Genomic DNA, 23,487 nt, shown 5'->3' on the forward strand with positions numbered 1-23,487 from the left:
AAGCTTCATACCAATGATCTATTTGCATGGTAGAGATTATTAACGGATGTGGTGGCACTGAAGTTGAGGTAGCTGCTTGGAACCAAGATTGTGAAAGGAAGTTTCATCTGTTCTGTTTTGTCCTCAAAGAGTATGTTTGTGGTGTGTGTGTGTGTGAACTTAGCGGTGTTGTGGGGTGGGCGGGGGGGGGGGGGGGGTGGGGGAGGCGTGCAGAATGATGAGTGATGAAAAGATGAAAAGGAGCAATGAGTTGACTGGCATAAAATATCCCTGATCTGGGTTAAATGTTAAATTCAGAGCTTCTGCACAGCGTCCTTTCACTGAAATCCTGAGGCTGTCATATGTGTTTATTTAGAGGAGAAAGAGGAGGCTAGCACTGCATTTTACCGTCTTCTTCACCCACAACACAAACATAAAACTTAACCACGTAAGTAAACAACAGAGTTATCCACACTATACAGTTAGATATCTGACTTGGACTTTATGCCACCGTAACAACTTCATAACAGATCGGACCCGATCAAGATGACAAGGTGGTATTTTTGCCAGCAGTGCTCGTTTTCCATGTATTGTACTGTCCGACGTTTAAACTAGACGATAATAACACTTAAATGTGACCACTGTCTATGTTAGACATTAACGTGCAGTAGCCATTCACAGACTAAAGGTGGTAGCACCAGTTGTGGATGGTATATAAAGTGTTTCGGGGGTCGCGGGAAACAGCACAGTCGTTGTCGTAATGTTGAGACGAAGCGATTTATCTGACGTCCAAAAGGGCGTGATTATTGGCTTTCGGACCATGGGTGCAAGCATTCCCGAAACGACTAAGTTTGTAAAGTTTTCGCGTACCGCTGTGGATAAGTATAGCGTGCTTGACAAAATGGAGCTATCCAAGACCGGCGTCGAGGCAGTTGTAGTGTACACGGGCCATAGATGACAAGGATGAACGACGGTTGCGGACATTTGTATGAGCAAATAGATACATATATAGATCTGTGATACAGCCCGGGAGACTTGGTATTGATTTTTACGCTGGTGCGGAAAATGGCACTATCGCAAAAGTAACTAAAGCGCCACTTTGGACCGTATGGTATTGTTCGGAGCTTGTCAGTCGCCATAAATAAAGTCGGGGACTGTGAGCATCAAGAAGACGAAAAAGTAGAGAATTCGTCCATGTCCTCTGTATGAATCCCTATTACAGTCCAGAGGCGCAGATCAAATACGGGAAGTTCAAGGAAACAGAAAACCTACTCGACGATCGTGAATCTTGAATGGGAGGATCCACCTTCGGTGCTCGCATTAATGAAGAGGGTGTAACAAATCGACCAGAAGATGACGATTCATCAGCGCTGCCGTACAAAGGACTGCCAAGATGTAAATCAAGGGTGCTGTAGTCGGCTCGACTGACAACTTGGAACAGCGGATCGCTGTTTCGCCAGGAGGGAGAGCTGTGTCACTGCATGTAGTATGGCTTAATGCTCAGTCCCGATACCAGCAGATATTTGTTAGTATTTCATATTTCTGGATGGTCCTCGAAATATCTAACATTTATGTATTCTGTAATATTCTATGATTGTATAAATAGCTGCACTCTCCGCCTACAAAGTCAGCTCTGTTCTGGCTATACGTTGGTTCAAATGGTTCAAATGGGTCTGAGCACCGTGAGACTTAACATCTGAGGTCATCAGTCCCCTAGAACTTAGAACTACTTAAACCGAACTAACCTAAGGAATCAGACACATCCATGCCCTAGGCAGGATTAGAACCTGCGACCGTAGCAGTCGCGCGGTTCCAGACTGAAGCGCCCAGAAGCGCTCGGCCACAACGGCCGACCTATACGTTGGTACCAGTAATAACTGTGATATCAGTGCTAAGTGTTGCACTTCGTTGCGACCCTGCCTTCTGATTTGTTCTTCATTGTAGCATCCACATGACAGTAGCACATCGAACACTGCACAATAATTCTTGTGCCTAGGGTGCCGTATCGCAGAGACGATAATTCCACACCCGTAAACGACTAGACGTATTCGACGAAGGGTCGTCACGTCGTCTTCACAGAGGTATACGGACAAATCAACGGTCTGCTGTGATAAAGATCGCCACCTGTTTAAACGTGGAGCATTAGAAACCCTTTTCTACCAGGACTGCGCGTATAGAAATGCACAGCATAAATTTCAGAGGAGAATGGAGAAACTACGTAATAGAAGCCATCCTTGAGGAAAGTCAGTTTGGGTCCCAGAGAACTGCACGTACATACGAGGCAATACTGACTGCACGAGTTAGAAGAAAATATGAAGAAATTCAAACCTACGTTTATACCGTTTGTGGACTTAGAGAAAGCTTTTAACTATGCTGATTGAACTAAGCTGTATGAAAATTGGAAGGTAGCAAGGACACAACACAGCGTGCGAGAGGTCATCCACAACTTGCATAAAAACCAAACCGCAGTTATAAGAGTTGAAGGATTGCAAATGGGAGCAGTGCTTGAGAATAGAGCGAGACAATGTTGTATCCTGCCCCAGTGTGATTGAATTTGTAAATTAAGCAAGCAGTAATGGCTTGTTGCTTAGTATTTCATATTTCTGGATGGTCCTTGAAATATCTAATATTTGTATATTCTGGAATATTCTACGTTTGTATAAATAGCTGCACTCTTCGCCTACGAAGTCAGCTCTGTTCTGGCTGTACGTTGGTATGAATAATAACTGTGGTATTAATGCTAAATGTTGTACTTCGTTGGCGACCATGCTTGCCTGCCAAGGAGCAATTTGCAAAGGGAATTAAAGTTCAGGAAGAAGAAATAAAAATTTGAGATTTGCTGATGACACTGTAATTTTGTCACAGACGGGTTACAATCTGCAAAAATGTTGGACAATATGAATACTGTCTCGAAACAATACGAGCTGATCGTCAACAAAAGTAACTCAATGGTAATGGAATTTAGTCGAATTTCATCATGCGATACTCCGGAAATTACATTAGGAAACAGAAACGTTAGGAGAGCGGACCTGGGAGTGGAAGTACCAGGTGACCACATAAAAATTATTCACATGAAGACAGAAAATGTGTGTTTACTTAGACCACGGCTGTAATGGTTTAAATTAACACGCGAATAACTGCCAAGAATTGTACTATAAGACAAAGGTTCTGAAAAAACAGCGAAGGCGTTTACACTGACCAGAAAGTGCATCCAGCAAGAAGTCGACGACTATCACCATTGGCTGTACTACAATACACCGAGGCGCTCATTATGTAACAGTTTTTAGTGAGGACCAGAGAAATTTCTCTGGATATTCCTAAGCCCTAATGAGTAACAAAATATAAACAACCTGAAACACCGATAATGCAAAGAATGCTACAATGTGATAATTACACCAATAAAAAGAAGCAATTGAGCTTGAGACAGGTTAATAAAAGAATAAAATAGCAATTTACAGCTTTAATAGGGCAACTAGTTGCTTTTTATGATCCAAGAGCTTTGTAAAAGCCATCAAGAAGCTTCAGTTAAACACAGAATAACTGATTTCCAAAAATCTACAGAACTTAGAATTTCAATAACAACAACAATCTCAATGTCTAGGGTAGGAACTCTGACACCCTTCTTCGCATATATAAGGGAGAGTAAATTGAAAGAGTCTTTAAACATAAAAATAAATAATTAAATAAAAAAACCTTTCAGCAACAAACAAGGTGGCAAAATTTCCTGTTCTCAGATTTACACTGTCACACAACGACGGTAAGAAATATCTTCAACGGTCCTCACCTAAAGGTGCTGAAACAAGGAGCCAAACAAGCTCGCACACCCACAGTTGTACATACCACGACATGAAAATGGTGTGGGCAAATGTTTCACGAAGATGCGCACCAAATTCATTTACTCCTTATATCGGCCAAGGTTAAACAAGGTGGACCCTGCACGGTTACACAAACAGTGCATCCAGCGTGCCATTCAACAGATTGCGTATTACAGCCGGGAAGCGACCAACCAGCACGCCCACTTCCTGTTGTAGTTCGGCACTTCCACACTATGCGCGGTTCCAGTCCAGTCCAGTACGGGCTGTAATTATTCTGTGCCAGCGAAACTTGGTAGATATTCTGATGCGGTAATGAGGAATCGATTGACGCTGCAAAAAAGTTACTACACGTTTTCACCACCAGGCACATATATGCGGCGCTCTGAATGCAAGAAAGAGGTTTAGAAACGTTTCCATATCTAATGGATCACGAACGGGACGCTGCAGACAAAGTCAAGGAAGTGAGAAAAGCATAGTGTAGAGTTTATTATTAACCACCACTTACACAATTTGTACAGTATGAGCACTGGAGACGTCAACGAGATGCTGCACAGCGCAAGATTTACACCTGCTGGTCAAAATTAGAACCAATTTTTTCCAGCGTAAATCGGTTCTGCAGTAACGTATTAGCATATCAACCAAGTTTCGCTGCCATACGTTAATTACTGTCCACACTGGGCTTTCTATGACTAAGTGCCATTTAATCACAATCAACCGATAGTATGGCCTTTCTCTTGAACGTAATTCTATCAAGCCCGCTCCAGTCGTGGTTGCAAAATCTGTTTCTTCTCCTTCATAAGCGTTGCTGGACGCGAGCCGTACTTATCGCTGATAATGGGTCAGAGCCTTATATGATCGTACTTGTTACTTGAAATTTATTGTCACATTGTCTCTACTCCAAGCCACGCACAGACCGACATCTGCACAGCGCCTGTCGAATTCTCTCCGAATGCCAAACTCTAGCCTACTGTTGAGTAGTTTCCACCACTAACAGCGCGACGCGTTTGCAAAACTGTTCTTTGAATCTTATAAAAGTTACCTGTACCAGTTTCCGACATTACAAAAAACATAAAAGCTTCACAGCCCTACCTCTGTACACACTACCAGTTAACTTTCTCCTGTAGAAAAATTTACGAGCATTTATTAATTTCTAAGCATTTAAAGATGATGAGATTTTTACAATTGTATCTACTTGTACAAACAATAAGGAGGATTCAGTTATTAATGGATATTAAGTCCGAATACGAAACAGCACGTCGGCATGCATGTCCAAAGGAATATTGTATCGTACTTCTAAATAACACAGGCACTTTTATTTCGTATTTATTTGCCATGAACACATCAGTAAACACGTCCTTTCTGGACAGGAATCTACGTAAAATAAGAATGCAGAATGTGACACATGGACGATGACATACGAAGGTTTGACTGTGGCCCTGAATCATGATCGGACTGCCCTAGCGGTGAAGGCGACCGCTCACGTAATTCGGAAATCCGGTGCTGGTTCAGCACAAATTTTCACTATCATCATTCCAATATACTGCCGACGACGCTTCATATTCGCAACTGCGAACACGTTTCCTGTAGGTAATAAGTCGTTGGCTGTCCGTGACTCTAGCTTCTACTTTAGGAATATATTTTATTAATAGTATTTCCTTTTCAGTCACAGTATTAGTACAGTAATTAGAAAATAAAGGTGTAGTGACTGGAGACGAAATGTTATTAATGAAATACATCCCTAACCAATCAGGATTAACATTTGACAATTCGTCGAAGATGTCGTTGTCATTCGTGAAGGATCACAATCTGGGTTCCGATAAGGGGAAGGGGGGGGGGGAGAACAATTCGTCGCCTCCGGTTCAAATGCATTTTCCTTTAGTGCCACAATAGATAAACAGAAAACCAAAATCTGAATGGCCAGACTGAGATTTGAATCTCGCTTGCCCAGTCTGCGAGGCCTCTCTTAGCCACCTACCGTCGTGTCAGCACCCGTATTTTCTATTCACGGTGTCCTGAAGCCTTCTGAAGTTGATGAGCGACTGTGTATATACCTTCATTCTTGTCAGTGAGTTTGACAAACGGAGCTTGTCCCGTTATTGTTTAGGAAAAACTTTCCTGACTTTCAGTTCTCTAATGTATTTATATAATTGTTTCTAGCTCTCTTATACATAAAGAAATACATTTTAAAAACTTGTGTGTAAAAACATATTTTGGTTTTCTAATATAGTGCTTTGCTGTTTCGTTCGGTTTTATGGTTTCATTTGTGAACCAATAATGCCAGCATGTCGTCCAGTGAAAGGGAGACCACACTACTTGTCGCCAAGTTGACTATTTTCCCTGCAATTTATTTTGTATCCGCTTAACTCAGTGAGAGTTAATTACTTCCATATGTCAGGCGCATTGCTACAGATGGACTTCTAAATCCGCTTATATACAAAGCTATCATTTGTATTATACTCGTTATGGCGATTTTGAATTAATTAATTACTTACATTTGAAACCATTTCCGTTCTGTTATACTTGTACAAAAATCTGATTGAAAATGGTCTTCTGCAGCCGCCCGGTATTATTTTAGGCACTAGGGCCTGAAGATTATGCAGATATGTCTAGAAATCACAGGAACAAACATGCGATCCTGTTGCGATGGGAAGTGCGATTGAAAGCATGATGTCTTTTTCTAAATCAGCAAAACAATTATGAAAGAAAAGAAGAGTTATAACTAAAAACTGAGATGCAGTAGGTGGTCAAATAATCATGGAAAGCTTAAGGAATTTATTCAGTGAAGAAAACGAACAAGAAATCGTTAGTAATAATTTTGAAATGGAAAAACGATTTTATGGATTTAGTTGAATAACCTATGGTGATTAGCAATCTAGCTGGCAGAAGAAAACAAAATACAACATCGTTTTTATACCGACGACCTGAACCGTAATGTGGTCAGGCATTGGTCACGTTATCCACTAAGCTAGGGAAAAGTGGCCACTACGTGACCCTTCAAAAATGCTCATAATTCCTGTACATCACTTAAAAATATGTAGTGTGAATGCTTATATCAAGTAGGTTCAAAACGTAATAACGGCAAGCTTCCGTCAATTAAGATGGTTTGGTGAAAACTCAGTTTTCATTTTAGTGGCTACTTCATCGCCCCCCAAATATGTATACAATGCCATTCATCAATATTCCATATAAACCGGCAACTAGTCGGTCGCTGTGACCGAGCATTTCTAGGCGCTTCAGTCCGGAACCGCACTGCTGCTACGGTCGCAGGTTCGAATCCTGCCTCGGGCATGGATGTGAGTGCTGCCCTTAGGTTAGTTACGTTTAAGTAGTACTAAGTCTAAGCACCAATCGAAATGTCATTCCGAGTTTCAGACATTACTGCACAGAATAAGAAATCTTACGAAGACGATGAATTGACCTAAACTGCATTTTTAGAATTTCATATTTATTATTTGGTAGCTTCCAAAATAAAATGTAATTAAAATTCATTTTATATGTACTAAAAATGAAAGTTCTTTGGAAACAAACAAGTGTAAGATTTTTTTTAAAAAAGTACGTGTATAGTCCTAGCTAGTTTCTTTTGGTAGCTCACAGTAGGGTTTGAAGATTGTGCGGTAGCTCAGAAGCTTCCTAAGTGTGGCGAACGCAATGCATGAAATGTTCAGTAGTATTTTCCTTCGGTCGTGGACTGGTTGTTGCGTTGTCCTCATCATCGACGCGTAAGTGTGGTCCCAACTGTAGAGACTTGCAACTCGGGCTCCGCACTTCTCCAGGTGGAGACTCACTGCCATACGATCATTTTGCTTTTTTTTTTTGTTCACTAGAGTATAGCTTGTAGTTAATACATTCATTCTCGTTCATAGATCTACGCATGGCTGCCATCACTAGAGGAGAAGTACCCTGGCACTGCGAGGTTTATTGAACTTGGGACAGCATACAATGATCTACAATTAGGTATGGAGATCAAATTTGCAGAGGACAACAGGCTAGTAATGCTTGAGGGAGGTACGTGTACCACATTATACTTTATAACCAATATTTTTAACTTAGTTTATAAGCATACTGATCCGTTTACAATACGTATCTCATCGTGGTCGTGGCCAACATAGAGATCTTACTTGTCTGTTTATGAGACTTGTCGACAGCGAGAAATTCACTTTCTCATTAAGAGTAAATGAGCGTGCAAGTTGCACCAATATCAGCTTCACCAAATACATAGTGGTACAAGTTAACTATTTGAAGAGAGAAACGCTAAAGAGATGGCGGAGTAAAGTCTGCAACTGCTTTATAATAAAATAAGGGTGAGTGAGTGAATTTCTTTCAATATAAATTCTTGTGTAGCTTTGACGCAATTTCTCGTGCTGGGTGCCTTGGATGGGTCTACAACTATTTACTCATTATCCTCGAGCATTTATTTCTTCTACAAACTTTCATGTTCAATAACTCAAAGAACGTAAACTTTTTCTTACACCTGTGAATAATGACCTAAGTAGATATTTCCTTCGAGATTGTTTTTTTGTAATTTGCCACGCTAATTTTGTTGACATTTTTTAAGTGGAAAGAACTTCTCTCAAAGAAAGACACATAGTCGGCAACATAGACAAAGTTTCCGCGTATATCACAATGATGATGGCATCCTGTACTAGATGGAAGTAATGTGAAATTATGTGTTCAAAAATTCGTATGTGCAGTCTGCCATGAACCTTTATAAACTCACTATTGCAGAACGTCTGCTACGTTTTTAGTATATCCAATTCGTTTCTTTCAACCCTACGTATTCGCAACTGTTTCTTTTACAGTAAAGTAGTACTATTTAGCTTGTAGTGAAGGAGTTTTAAACACAGCAAATAAACATGTAGAAACTGTTTCATATACAATTCAGTAATTCAGGTCTCTTATAATTTACTGTCAGCCTCCTAAGTTACTGAATTCACGTCTCTCGTTGGAGGTTCTCTTCTTCGGAGCTATTTATTGCTTCTGTTCACATAGTTACACCCTTGAGAAACAGAATCATAGACTACCAGTCAGTAACTCGTGTGCAGGGCGCTATAGGGGAAGAAATGAATGCATTTAATTTGCGAGTGGCTTCGGCTATGAGAACTGATGATGCAGGAGCCTTGTTTCATTCCGTATAACCACATCGTACATGACAATCCCTCCACTACCTACATGTAGCGTGTCCTGTTGGCAATTTCGATACACTGTCACATGTGATTTTTGAGGTACTAATCCCCTACCATCGAAGGTGTTCCGTGACTCATGACTCCTGGACCTTTTCCCTTCTCTGAGCGTCCGATAGTGAGGACGTGGTTCTGCTTCATACAGTTGTTCGTCAGTCGCCAGCCTCTTCATCTCAGAGTACTTGCAACCTATTTCCTCAGCTATTAGATGGATATAGCAGATGTCCTACTAACCTGTCCTTTCTTCCTGTCAGTGTTATCCATATATTCCTTTCCTCACCGATTCTAAGAAAAAGAGAAAAAAGAAAAAAAAAAGTTCAAATGTGTGTGAAATCTTATGGGACTTAACTGCTAAGGTCATCAGTCCCTAAGCTTACACACTACTTAACCTAAATTATCCTAAGGACAAACACACACACCCATGCCCGAGGGAGGACTCGAACCTCCACCGGGACCAGCCGCACAGTCCATGACTGCAGCACCTCAGACCACTCGGCTAATCCCGCGCGGCTGTTCTGGTTTTCCCACAGTCTATATTTTACCACCATACAATGCTGACCTCCAAATGTACATTCACAGAAACTTCTTCCTCAAATTAAGGCCTATGTTTGATACTAACAGGCTTCTTATGTCCAAGAATGCCTTTTCTGCTAGTGCTAGTCTGCCTCTGATGTCCTCCCCGATCTGCCCATCATTGGTTATTCTGCTACCCCGTTATCAGAATTCCTTACTTCATCTATTTATTGATCACCGATCCTGACGTTAAGTTTATCGGTTTTCTCATTTCTGTAACTTCTTATTATTTCCATCTTTCTTCGATTTACTCTCAATCTATATTCTGTACACATTATATTGTTCAATCCATTCAGCATTTCCTGTAATTCTCCTCCACTTTCACTCAGGATAGCAATGTCATCAGCCAATCTTATTCTTGCTATCCTTTAGCGTTGAATATTAATTCCACTCTGAAACCTTTCTTTCATATCCGTCCTTGCCTCTTCGATGTACAGATTGGACAGTTCTTGTACATTTTGTATATTCCCCGTCTTTCCCTATACCTTAGTCCTATTTTTCTCATAATTTCGAACATCTCGCTCCGTTTGACATAGTCAAACGCTTTTTCCAGGTCGACAAATCCTATAAATGTATTTTGATTTTTCTTTAGTCTCGATTCTATTATCAATTGTAACGTTATAATTGCCTCTCTGGTGCCCTTCCCTTTCCTAGAGCCAAACTGATCGCCAATAGATGCTCACTTTTCTTTTCTATTTGGAACTTGTATGCAAGAGCAGTTAAAATGATAATTCTCGCATTTGTCAGCTGATGCAATTTTCAGAATTGTGTGGATGATGTTTTCCCGAAGATTAGCTGGTATAACCTCAGAATCATAAAAGAAGGTTGTATACCTGGAAGAATCCTGGAGATACTAATAGGTATCAGATAGATTATATAATGGTAAGACAGAGATTTAGGAACCAGGTTTTAAATTGTAAGACATTTCCAGGGGCAGATGTGGATTCTGACCACAATCTATTGGTTATGAACTGCAGATTGAAACTGAAGAAACTGCAAAAAGGTGGGGATTTAATGAGATGGGACCTGGATAGACTGAAAGAACCAGAGGTTGTAGAGAGTTTCAGGGAGAGCAAAAGGGAACAATTGACAGGAATGGGGGAAAGAAATACAGTAGAAGAAGAATGGGTAGCTCTGAGGGATGAAGTAGTGAAGGCAGCAGAGGATCAAGTAGGTAAAAAGACGAGGGCTAATAGAAATCCTTGGGTAACAGAAGAAATATTGAATTTAATTGATGAAAGGAGAAAATATAAAAATGCAGTAAATGAGCAGGCAAAAGGGAATACAAACGTCTCAAAAATGAGATCGACAGAAAGTGCAAAATGGCTAAGCAGGGATGGCTAGAGGACAAATGTAAGGATGTAGAGGCTTGTCTCACTAGGGGAAAGATAGATACTACCTACAGGAAAATTAAAGAGACCTTTGGAGAGAAGAGAACCACTTGTATGAATATCAAGAGCTCAGATGGCAACCCAGTTCTAAGCAAAGAAGGGAAGGCAGAAAGGTGGAAGGAGTATATAGAGGGTTTATACAAGGGCGATGTACTTGAGGACAATATTATGGAAATGGAAGAGGATGTAGATGAAGACGAAATGGGAGATAAGATACTGCGTGAAGAGTTTGACAGAGCACTGAAAGACCTGAGTCGAAACAAGGCCCCGGGAGTAGACAACATTCCATTAGAACTACTGACACCCTTGGGAGAGCCAGTCATGACAAAACTCTACCATCTGGTGAGCAAGATGTATGAGACAGGCGAAATACCCACAGACTTCAAGAAGAATATAATAATTCCAATCCCAAAGAAAGCAGGTGTTGACAGATGTGAAAATTACCGAACTATCAGTTTAATAAGCCACAGCTGCAAAATACTAACGCGAATTATTTACAGACGAATGGAGAAACTGGTAGAAGCCGACCTCGGGGAAGATCAGTTTGGATTCCGTAGAAATGTTGGAACACGTGAGGCAATACTAACCTTACGACTTATCTTAGAAGAAAGATTAAGAAAAGGCAAACCTACGTTTCTAGCATTTGTAGACTTAGAGAAAGCTTTTGACAACGTTAACTGGAATACTCTCTTTCAAATTCTGAAGGTGGCAGGGGTAAAATACAGGGAGCGAAAGGCTATTTACAATTTGTACAGAAACAAGATGGCAGTTATAAGAGTCGAGGGGCATGAAAGGGAAGCAGTGGTTGGGAAAGGAGTGAGACAGGGTTGTAGCCTCTCCCCGATGTTATTCAATCTGTATATTGAGCAAGCAGTAAAGGAAACAAAAGAAAAATTCGGAGTAGGTATTAAAATTCATGGAGAAGAAGTAAAAACTTTGAGGTTCGCCGATGACATTGTAATTCTGTCAGAGACAGCAAAGGACTTGGAAGAGCAGTTGAACGGAATGAACAGTGTCTTGAAAGGAGGATATAAGATGAACATCAACAAAAGCAAAACGAGGATAATGGAATGTAGTCAAATTAAATCGGGTGATGCTGAGGGGATTAGATTAGGAAATGAGACACTTAAAGTAGTAAAGGAGTTTTGCTATTTAGGGAGTAAAATAACTGATGATGGTCGAAGTAGAGAGGATATAAAATGTAGACTGGCAATGGCAAGGAAATCATTTCTGAAGAAGAGAAATTTGTTAACATCGGGTATAGATTTAAGTGTCAGGAAGTCGTTTCTGAAAGTATTTGTATGGAGTGTAGCCATGTATGGAAGTGAAACATGGACGATAACCAGTTTGGACAAGAAGAGAATAGAAGCTTTCGAAATGTGGTGCTACAGAAGAATGCTGAAGATAAGGTGGGTAGATCACGTAACTAATGAGGAGGTATTGAATAGGATTGGGGTGAAGAGAAGTTTGTGGCACAACTTGACTAGAAGAAGGGATCGGTTGGTAGGACATGCTTTGAGGCATCAAGGGATCACAAATTTAGCATTGGAGGGCAGCGTGGAGGGTAAAAATCGTAGAGGGAGACCAAGAGATCAATACACTAAGCAGATTCAGAAGGATGTAGGTTGCAGTAGGTACTGGGAGAGGAAGAAGCTTGCGCAGGATAGAGTAGCATGGAGAGCTGCATCAAACCAGTCTCAGGACTGAAGACCACAACAACAACAACCTCAGACTCATACATTCTACACGCCATAGTGAACAGTCATTTTGTTGCCACTAGGCCAATGATTTTAGAAATTCTGATCGAGTGTTATCTATCTCTACTGCTCCATTCGATCTTTAGTCTTCCGAAGCTCTTTTAAAATCTAATTGTAATACTGGATCACTTATTCCTTCTATGTCGACTCGTCTTTCTTCTTATACGACGTCATCAGACCAGTCTTTGCGCTCGTAGAGGTCTTCAAAGTACTTTTTCTACTTACCTGTTCTCTCCGCTACGTTTAACAGCACTGTTCCCATTGCACTCTTAATGACACTACCCTTGCTTTTGATTTTACTGAAGGTTGTTTTCATTATTTTATATGCTGTGTCAGTCCTTCCGACAATCATTTCAGTTCCGTTTTCTTCACATTTTTCATGCAGCCATTTCGCCTTAGCTTCCCTGAACTTACTATATCATTCATTCCTAAGAGACTTGTATTTTTCTATCCTTTTTCTTCTTTCGTCTACTCAAGTATTTCTTCTGATACCCATGGTTTCTTCGCAGTTACCTTGTTTGTAGCTACGTTTTTCTTTCCAACTCTGTGATTACCCTTTTTAGAGATGTCCACTCCTCTTACATTGAACTGACTAATGAACTGTTTCTTATTGCAATGTCAGAGAACTTCAAGCGTATCTTTTCATTCTTCTGCTCCAGGGAACGCCTTACAACCCAGCATCGGATTTCGGTATCACTGCCTGACAATGATATAATCTAAGCGAAATCTTCATGTATCTCCCGGACTTTTCCAAGTGCACCTCCTCCTCTGCTGTTTCTTCAACAGAGTATTCGATATTTCCATCCAAGATTTTTGCAGAACTCAGTTAGTGTTTCTCCTCTCTCATTCCTACTACCAAGCCCATATTCTCCCGCAGCACTTTCTTCCGCTCCTTTCCCTACAACCGAATACCCCCCCCCCCATGATTATTAGATTTTCGTCTTCCTTTACGTGCTGAGTTACCTGTTCAACATCGTCATGTATTTTCTCTATCTCTTTAATTTCGGCTTGCGACTTCGGCATGTATACCTGAACTATCGTTGTCCATGTTGGTTTGACGTCGATTCTGATGAGAACCACCCAATTACTGAACTATTCACAGTAACACATTCTCTGCCCTACGTTCCTATCCATCACAAATCACTTTCTACTGCTGTTGATACTACGCCGGCCAGAGTGGCCGAGCGGTTCTAGGCGCTACAGTCTGGAACCTCGCGACCGCTACGGTCGTAGGTTCGAATCCTGCCTCGGGCATGGATGAGTGTGATGTCCTTAGGTTGGTTAGGTTTAAGTAGTTCTAAGTTCTAGGGGACTGATAACCTCAGAAGTTAAGTCCCATAGTGCTCAGAGCCATTTGAACCATTTTTGTTGTTGTTGTTGATACTACCATCGAGCGAGGTACCGCAGGGGTTAGCACACTGGACCTGCATTCTGGAGGATAACGGCTCAAACCCGCGTCCGGGCAGCCTGATCTTGACTTTCCATGATGTCCCCAAAATCGCTCCAGGCAAATGCCAGCGTGGTTCGTTCGAAAGGACACGGCCGATTTCCTTCCCTATCCATGACGCAATACGAGCTTGTGCTCCGCTTCTAATGACCTCGATGTCGACGGTACGTTAAATACGATCTTACTTACTTTTTTTAAACTACCCTATACTCACCTGTTCAGAAATTCTAGTCTTCTTTCCATATGACTCCATTGACCCCTACTCTATCTAGACTAAGCCTCAGCATTTCCCTTTTGAGATTTTCTAGCTTGGCTACCACGTTCAGTGCCCTGACTCGTACAACGTTATCACTCCGTTGGTTATTCAAGCTTTTCCTCATAGTTAGCTCCCCATAGGCAGTCCCCTCCCGGGGATCCGAATGGGTGACTAGTCGAATGTTTTGCCGATGGGGAGGTCGTCATTACAATTTGTCGATTACATGCTACATGTCCTGTTGATACAGATTATGTGTTTTTAATGCCATGTGTTTTTAATTCCATTTCCTTCTTCATCCTGATGCCGTTGATCATTACCGACTCTTCTGCCATAAGGGGCAGTTTTGCACGCCAAGGAGAAGAGTGCCCTGAAACTCTAGTAGCTCTTCTACCGTCTTTGACAAGACCGTTGGCCGAATGGAGGTGCCTTCTTATGCCGGAAGTCTTCGGCCGCCATTGGTGGCGATTTTTATTCAAATTATAAGCTGTGGCAGGGTTCGAACTCGGGACCAATGACATTTTGATTGTGAACCAAAGACGCTTCCCCTAAACCACGGTGAATACTGTGGTCAAATCCTTATTTACACATAACTTGGTAGAATGAGACCACTTATCAGTATAACGTTGCACCACCTTTTTACACAATACAAGCACTTATTCGTTTTGAAAAGGCCATCGTATCCTCTCTTGAGACAAACTGGTCCAAAGTGCTGTTCCTCGTATTCTGCACAGTGGCACTGGGATGAGTTGACATCCGAGCTGTCCCCAGACATGTTCTTCTGGGGACGGATGTGGGGATCATGCGGACCACAGGTGTACCTCAAAATCACGCATACAGTTCATACAGACACTATGTGTGGACGAGCATTTTCCTATTGAAAAATAGTAGCACAATACTGCCACACGAGAGATAACTATGAGGATGGAGGATAACAGTGGCACACCATTGTGTTGAAAAATAGTACTACAGTACTGCCACACGAGAGATAACCATGAGGATGGAGGGTAACAGTGGTATACCATTGTGCCATCAGTGTTTCCTCAGTCGCTGCCATCCATGTCCTTAAGTCACCACAGACGGCTCCCCAAACCATGACACCAGGAGCAAAAACTTTGTGTCTCTCCAATAGATTGGAAAAGTGTGACTTCTCCCCAGGTCGCTAACGTACTAGCCGACGTTGGTCATCCAGGGTAGTATAGAACCACTGTTCATCGCTAAGTATAAACCGACGCCATTCATCGCCACTACCTGCTTCTCAGTTACGACACCACTCCTAATGCAACCTTTTGTGTTGTGGTGTTAATGGTAGCCTACATTTGGAAAGATAATTCCATAGTCCGGTTGGTGTATCCAACCAAAGGTGCAGTTGCTGTAGGATGGCAGGCACCTATACGATGGGTTAACGACGCTCCTGATGCACAATACGGCGATCCCCCCTTCTGGTGGTCAGACGTGGGCGACTGGTACCTTGACGACAACACGCCTGTCCTCACATTCCCATAAAGTCCAACGCCTGGGCAGTGTCACAGCCAAATGCTCCACAGGTCAGGATACTGCACGATTCGACTATCAGGCCACATGGAGACGCACAATGAGGCCCCATCAAACTCTGCCGGCTGCTGTAACACTGTCTCAAACGAGCACGCGGCATCTCCGTGTCTTTATCAATGGTCACTCTACGTCTTGAAAGGCCGTGCCAAGTTGTTACACCGGTTAACGTCAGACCACCGAAGTCAAACACCGTCTGGTGCGGTCCATACTTCAATGGGTGGCCGCCCTGTTACGTCGCGTGCTTTGGCCATTTTCCCATTGTCTTTACGGTGGAGGGACAGAAGGGTTGTTAGCGTAAAATCTCTAACCATTAGCCTTTGCGCCGATGTCGTGGATTAAATACCAGTTCTCTCGATCATTAGCCTTTGCGCCGATGTCGTGGATTAAATACCAATCCTCTCGATAGTGTTTCGTGAAATGAGGGCATGTGACACTGTTGATGGTGATCCGTCTGTCAGATGGAGACGTTAAGCTGGGCGGGCCCCTTTATGTTATTATAGAGGTGTAAGCTATAAGCTGGCTCCCATTTTCACCCTCTTCCTTATCTCATCGTCGTGTTAGAGACGACAACACGATACGACACTCCACTCCACGAACACACACTACGGTCACCTGTACTTAACAGGTACACTTACCCATACAACTCTCACATTTCGCGAAGGAAATCTACCTGCGGGCGCGAAAGATAGGAGAAATCTTTCCAATTAGGTAACTAAAACTACCCATCGGGATCTCACAGTCATTAATGCTAAACGACTTAACGTAATCAACATATGACGCTCTTCACTCCCCTTGTGTATCCTACTAAACCTGGTAACAACACTAAACGCGAACAACATCAGAGCACTCTGATGGCCGTTTTACCTTTCAAAGAGAATCGCAGTTGTAAAGAATTATACACCGGTTAATGGTGTGTGCGTGTACTGTGTTACATTGACATCCGTAAACGTCTTTCGGCGCTTTACTTTTTTCGTCCGTTAATATATACCCCTAAGGAGTGAGAACATGAAGTCTCTGTGGCAGTATTGTTGGGTTTCAAAAATTTAGCCGATGGAGTGCCTCCTTTCGGCGTTGAATTAACTTTAACTTCACAGGTATGCACGGCAATGAGTGGATCGCCACCGCCTGCATGAACTGGTTCATCAACGAGATCTTAACCACAGACGACTCAGACGTCAGGGACGTCATCACCCGTGTCACGTTCAACATCTTGCCCTCCAGCAATCCTGATGGGTACAACTATACCTGGACGACAGTGAGTAACTGCTTGTAATATAATTCTTCTTTTGAGTGTCTTTTATGACGTATCGTAAATCAGCTTTGTCTTTACGCAATCAATGTAGATTTGCAAGTCGTTGTTGAATATAGAAGTTAACGTTTCCACTGAAATTATTCTGGTTTCATCCATTGTGAAGCCCGTTGTGTACGTGTAACAAGTCATCAACACAGAGATTATGAAGCACCAGTTGTACAAATGTGTGATTCGTTTAATTTTAAAATACGACTTGTATCGCGAAGAACAAGCTCCCGTTATCAAGACCTATAAACAATGCTTTTAGACTCTACTATGACATAGACATACAAATATGAGCGCCTGCAGTAATTACGATTTTTATACCATGGCATGCATAGCGGAGGGTCTTACATGTCTGTTAGTGCAGTTTTACCGCTTGATTTTTGACTAGGCCTATTAGCGTAACACTTTTAGGACACAGATTAGTACATAGGCAGAATAAACGGATATCCATTACATGTATGATGCTTATGTGAAATTATCGAAAATAATGATTCGTGGTACCACTGTTTATAGAATTTCATAATTTTCTTTCTGAAACATGTTGTGTTTCCAAATTGAATAAATCACGTATTTTGACAAAAGATGGGACATAATCTCAGCAGTGTTCCTATTGTTGTGATGCTTTAATATAAATCGTTATTTCTTGGTTATCTCACTATCTCATTCTCATTATTTAAGTACTAGGTATTATACAACACTCCTTAGGCATGTATGTGTCGAGGAAAATTGTGAGGACTCGAAAGAACTGTAGTGGTTCCTAAATGGTGTTGGAAAGTTCCATCCAGATACAAAAACAGCTTCTCAGAAGATTTAGACTAAACTGAAATCTCACAGACAATCATAAACTGAACGAAGACGAAATTTGCGTAAGGAGAACAATGTGTGAAGCATTCAGTAAATTCAAATCTAAATTCTAACTACATCTGATAAAAAATCTTTAAATGTTTGTGCCTAAGTTTAAATCAGTAAACGTACCAACGCCATGACACAGATACGGAAGATGAGAGAGATAAAGTCGAAATATTAAAGTCCCTTGCCCGAAATTGTTTCGCTGAGGAATATCGTACTATGTTTACTGCTTTCAATCCTCTCAAGTGTGAGACAGGAAAATAATAAAAATCACTTTACAGAAGAAAAGAGTCTGGACCTGATGGTGTACCTTTACGATTCTACATGGAATATGCGAAGGATCTGCTCGTCTTGTAACTGCAGTGTAACGTAGGTCACTGGAAAAACAAGATTATAAAAATGCCCAGGTCATTCTTGTTTTCAAGAAAGATCGTCGAACAGACGCACACAAATATAGGCCTACATCAGTGGCACCGGTCTGTGTTATACTCGCATGTGATGACCTTTCCAAAGACTGAAAATCTCCACTGTGTGAATCAACATCAATCTCGCAAACAATGATCGTGTAAAACCCAGATCGCTCTGTTCATCCACGAGACAAAGAAGGTACTAGACAACCGCGCCTAGTTTGAAGTGCTAGTTGGTTTTCCGAAGGCATTCGATACAGGTCGGCAATGTCGCGGAATGAACGAAACTAGTGAGTCCTCAATGTAATACGAGCTTTTCCCATAGAGTGAGCATTTGTAGAAAATATAACACATCACATGAATCTTACCGGAGAGAAATCTTCGGACCTAAAGGTACCTTCAAACATAGCCCAAGAGAGTATTACAGGACCGTCATCATTCAGCATGCGAGATGAATCATCTAAAACTTGCACCGCAAATATTGCGGAAATGGAAGATGTTTCTGATGTGCGGTTTTCACAGAATGTATTCGTAGTCAGGAACTGCCATTGTTAGCCAATAAACAAACTGTAACAATACTTTGAAAATGTATATTTTATGCCAACGTACGCTCTCTTGAAAGAAACAATGCCTATTGACATTAATAACTTGGAAGTATGGTAAATTAGATTGTCAGTGGCGTGTGTTGCACGATTCTGGTGGGAGTCTTTCACAAGATATACTATTTCAAAAGTTTCCACACCGACAGTTGTGTACGCCATTCAAGCAGGGTAGTTGCTAGGTACAACGCTGTTGTTTTGTTTGCATACAGTGTGCTTGTGTGCTCCTTGAGTATAATGTGCTTTGCCATTCAGTTAGTGTGTGACAGTCCAAGCAGCTGGTCGTGAGTGGACGATGGGGTGGACGAATTGAGAAAAATCCGGTATGCTCATAGCGTATGGACTGTGTGGAAGAATGCAGTCTGTTCTGGCACGGTGTATGCGGCAAGATATCCCAATAGACGTCAACCATTTCGGCAGTTATATATCAACCTTTTCAACCAGTCACGAGAAAGTGGTAGTGTAATACTTAGGGAAAGTAACATAAGGAAATACGTGACGACAGAAGAGAGGGATATTAATTTGCTTGCTGCTGTTGTTGATCCGCACATTAGCTCCCACGCAATCACACGAGGAAGTGGCTTGAGTCAGGCAAATGTCCTACGCATTCTCCATCGACATAGTTTCCATCCCTATCACATCTCTCTCCATCAAGAGCTATATGAAAACGATTATGAGAATCGTGTTAACTTCTCTACATGGGCCTTAAGACGAGCTACTCTAGATTACCACGTATCTTGTTTAGTGATGAGGCCACATTTACCAATCATGGCCAGATAAACCACCGAAACATATGGTATTGGCCTGTTGACTACACCCGTTGGCTTTTTCGGGTGGAACGTCAGCATCCATGGAGTGTAAACGTGTGGTGTGGGATAGTGAAACATCAGGTCATAGGCCCGTATTTCACATACTGACCGCGCACAACTATAGCAGCCTCCCAACAGACCATCTTCCACGGTTGCTAGAAGACGTTGCTCTGGTGATTAGGATGACATGTGAGACCAACATGATGGCTGTCCATCCTACGGTGCACGTATTACTACAGCACGTCTTCATGTATTTTTTTCCAAATCGTTGGATTGGCCGGCCCGTTCCCCGGATTTCACACCTATAGACTTTTCTTTCTGTGGGGAAAGCTAAAAGACGCTGTCAACAAAGACATACCAACTACATCCGGTGACATGCAACGACACATTACTGCAGCTTGATCCGGAATCTCCGCTGAGCAGGTTTTTAGCGATAGTTCCACTGCCGATGATCGTTTTGAACATAACCTGTGACGGTCAGTTGTCCCTTTAGCGGTCACAGTCCACATAACTAGTGTGTACACTTGCGTTGTTCTTTGGTGTGTAACACTACAGATATTGTACAAGTGTTATTGTGAGAACTTTTCAAAATATTATTGCCTCGTAATCCTGCAACAAACACCACTGATAATTTAATTTACCCTTTTTTTTGTTTGTTAATATTGGGAGGCGTTCCTCCACTCAAAAAACTGTATGTTTCCACAAAAAATGAACTTTCTAGGTATTATTACAATCTGTTTATTGACTGGCTACCAATCCATTTTGTGTAAATCGCTCATCAACAGCACTTTCCATTTCAGCAATATTTGCGGAGCAGGTTTTAGGTAATTCACCCTTCGTGCACGAATGACCTAGAGCATAACATCGGAAACACGTTGAGGCTGTTCGCGAATGATGCTTATGTATGCACTGAGGTCTCAACTCTAGGCAATTGTAGCGAAATGCAGGAAGGCTTGCAGAGGGACATTGCCTGGTAATTGATTAGCAGCTGACTCTCAGCGTAAGCCAATGTAACGTATCGCGCATCAATACGCCCAAATACACATTATTTTATGCTTACGCGATTTCGGAACAATCAGTAGAGTAATCATATGGAGAGATTTCATGTGGAGCGACCGCTAAAACTAATCGTTGGTAAGTTAGATGTCAGACAGAGATTCATTGAGAGAATCCTCATGAAGCGTAGTCAAAAAATGGTTCAAATGGCTCTGAGCACTATGGGACTCAACTGCTGAGGTTATTAGTCCCCTAGAACTTAGAACTAGTTAAACCTAACTAACCTAAGGACATCACACACATCCATGCCCGAGGCAGGATTCGAACCTGCGACCGTAGCGGTCTCGCGGTTCCAGACTGCAGCGCCAGAACCGCACGGTCACTTCGGCCGGCGAAGCGTAGTCCATCCACGAAGGAGGTACTTTACAAAACTCTCGTATCTAGGTACCTGAATATTCTCATCAGACTAGGACGATTGACAGAAGCAGCAGAGAAGAGCAGTGGCTTCGTTTCAGGTATATTCAGTAAGCGCAAAAGTGTCACGAAGATTTTCACCCAACTCCCATGGTAGACTTTGCAAGAGGCACTATGCACCACACTGTGGTTTGAAGTTAAAATTCCGTGAACCTACTTTCCAATAAGAATTAAGTAACACATTTCTTCGTCATACAGACAATGAACGTAAAATCTGAATAACTAAAGCGCATACATAGAATTACCAACAATCTTCGTGAGCACTATTCGCGACTGGATGGATGCTGTGGGGGGTGGGGGACGTGGCAGTGGACAAAGAATTACCGTCTGCATCACAGTATAAAGTGGCTTGTGAATTACAGATGTAGATGCAGATGTAAACATCAGTCTACACAGAAATTTTTATTTGTTATAGTCTACTGTCACATCCTTAGTTTCGCCCCATGACTACAGATTTCTGTGCCATGAACCATCTTTATATCAACACAGGGCCGCAATCACCACACTGTACAACTGAAATACACATCCGGAAGTACTGATAAAATGTTTTTCTCTATGTAAATATGGTTCAAAGTGAATCATTAAAATATAGGCAGCCCGTCACCGCTGTTGCTCATTCATCAAAATCACTTAAACAGTTAGATGTGTATGTAGAAAATAAAACATCACAGTAAACAGTAGTTCAGAAGATAAATAAAATATTTATTTTGCACTAAAAGCTTTTAAAAACTCCTTACATTGTGGAACGTGCTTCCTCATTACTTGTAGTGGCTATTCGCTTCTACAGAATTGACGTTCACTTACTCGTACATTCACACATTTGCTTGGGTAAGCGCTTAGTGATTACGCACCGTAGGTATAGGTTCCCTGTGTTTTAAAAGTAAACTTTGTGCCATAGTTTAGCTATCAAATGGAAAAATATTTCGTAAATATTTTCTAAAGTATATAATTTTGATCGTAGAACAGACTGATGATGGTACTTGTTGTCGCAACCGGTAATCATTTGGCAAAATAGAAGTACAAGTGTATGTTAAAGCCAATTAGATTTGTTTTTTTTTTTTTTTTTCGTGACTGTCGCTGTCCAAATGTTCAAACCGACAGTATGCGGGAATATGTAATCACCCGAAACTCTCACAATTGATTACCGCCACTGTCACCAAGTTCAAACGTGGCACGGTGATAGGAGGATGAAAATAGAGGGGTACCTATTTTACTTTACGTCCAACACTCAATAGCTGCCAATGAAATGACGGTCAAAGTTTCGAAGCGATTTCATCAGGCTACTAGCGCCATAAAAGGAAGTGTGCTTGTAGAGCAGCAGCTAAGAGCACGATTTTAGAAATTTAGTGCACCGTGTTCAAATCTAATCTTATGTTCATTTTCTTTTGTTGACAAGGAGGCACATGACATCAAAATTTTTGACATTAAACGGAATTAATATCATAAGAAGTAAAGGTTTCAAATCTTGTTGTAAAAACCTCAGAGAAGCAGAGAATAAAAGCTTTTGAAATGTGACACATCGTGTCGCTCTGAATTCCGATCCAGTTCAGCTTTTAATATATCATGTAACATCTCCTTTTAACAGGTTTGTGAAAATTTTGCAGAAATACGTCTAAAAATACTGTGTGAAATGTACCCAGTAAATGACTTAATGAGATACATAGCTACATAGGATCGTAAGAAACTTATTCTTTTTCTGCTCATTGTTGTTGATGTTATGAAGATACGCTAGAATTAATTATAACGTACTTGACTGCTCAACAACTGCTAAGAGGCTATAATTCTCGTAGATGGTAGCACTCTGTAAAATATTCAGTTCATCTGTTTACAGGATCGTCTATGGAGAAAGAACATTCAGCCCTGTCAGAACTGTACAGGTGTCGACCTGAACCTCAACTACGACTTCAATTTTACAGGTAAGAATCTACGACAGTTTGGCATCTCGGAAAAACGTTGTCACGTGATGCAGTTTCGTACAAAGAAACAGCGACTGAGTTTTGTTGCAGCAAAGTTTAATTTGCCATCTACTTTGCGAGGTGCCGGGGCTAGCAGTGTATTGATCACTAAATTCTACTAGAATCCACATATGTAAATCATGCTCTAAGCC

At 41.5% G+C, this 23,487-nt stretch overlaps 1 protein-coding gene across 1 annotated transcript in view; it reads left to right on the top strand.

Annotated features, from left to right (window-relative positions):
• The window catches only part of LOC126251876 (zinc carboxypeptidase-like), a 129,391-nt gene that overhangs the window by 58,831 nt on the left and 47,073 nt on the right, over nt 1-23,487 (top strand). The window contains exons 5-7 of the mRNA XM_049952566.1: nt 7,658-7,799; nt 17,044-17,204; nt 23,212-23,296. Of these exons, the coding sequence (XP_049808523.1) occupies nt 7,658-7,799; nt 17,044-17,204; nt 23,212-23,296 (388 nt within the window). The remainder of the gene's footprint in view (nt 1-7,657; nt 7,800-17,043; nt 17,205-23,211; nt 23,297-23,487) is intronic.

Source organism: Schistocerca nitens, chromosome 4 (assembly GCF_023898315.1).
Source record: "Schistocerca nitens isolate TAMUIC-IGC-003100 chromosome 4, iqSchNite1.1, whole genome shotgun sequence".
NCBI classification, from domain to species: domain Eukaryota; kingdom Metazoa; phylum Arthropoda; class Insecta; order Orthoptera; family Acrididae; genus Schistocerca; species Schistocerca nitens.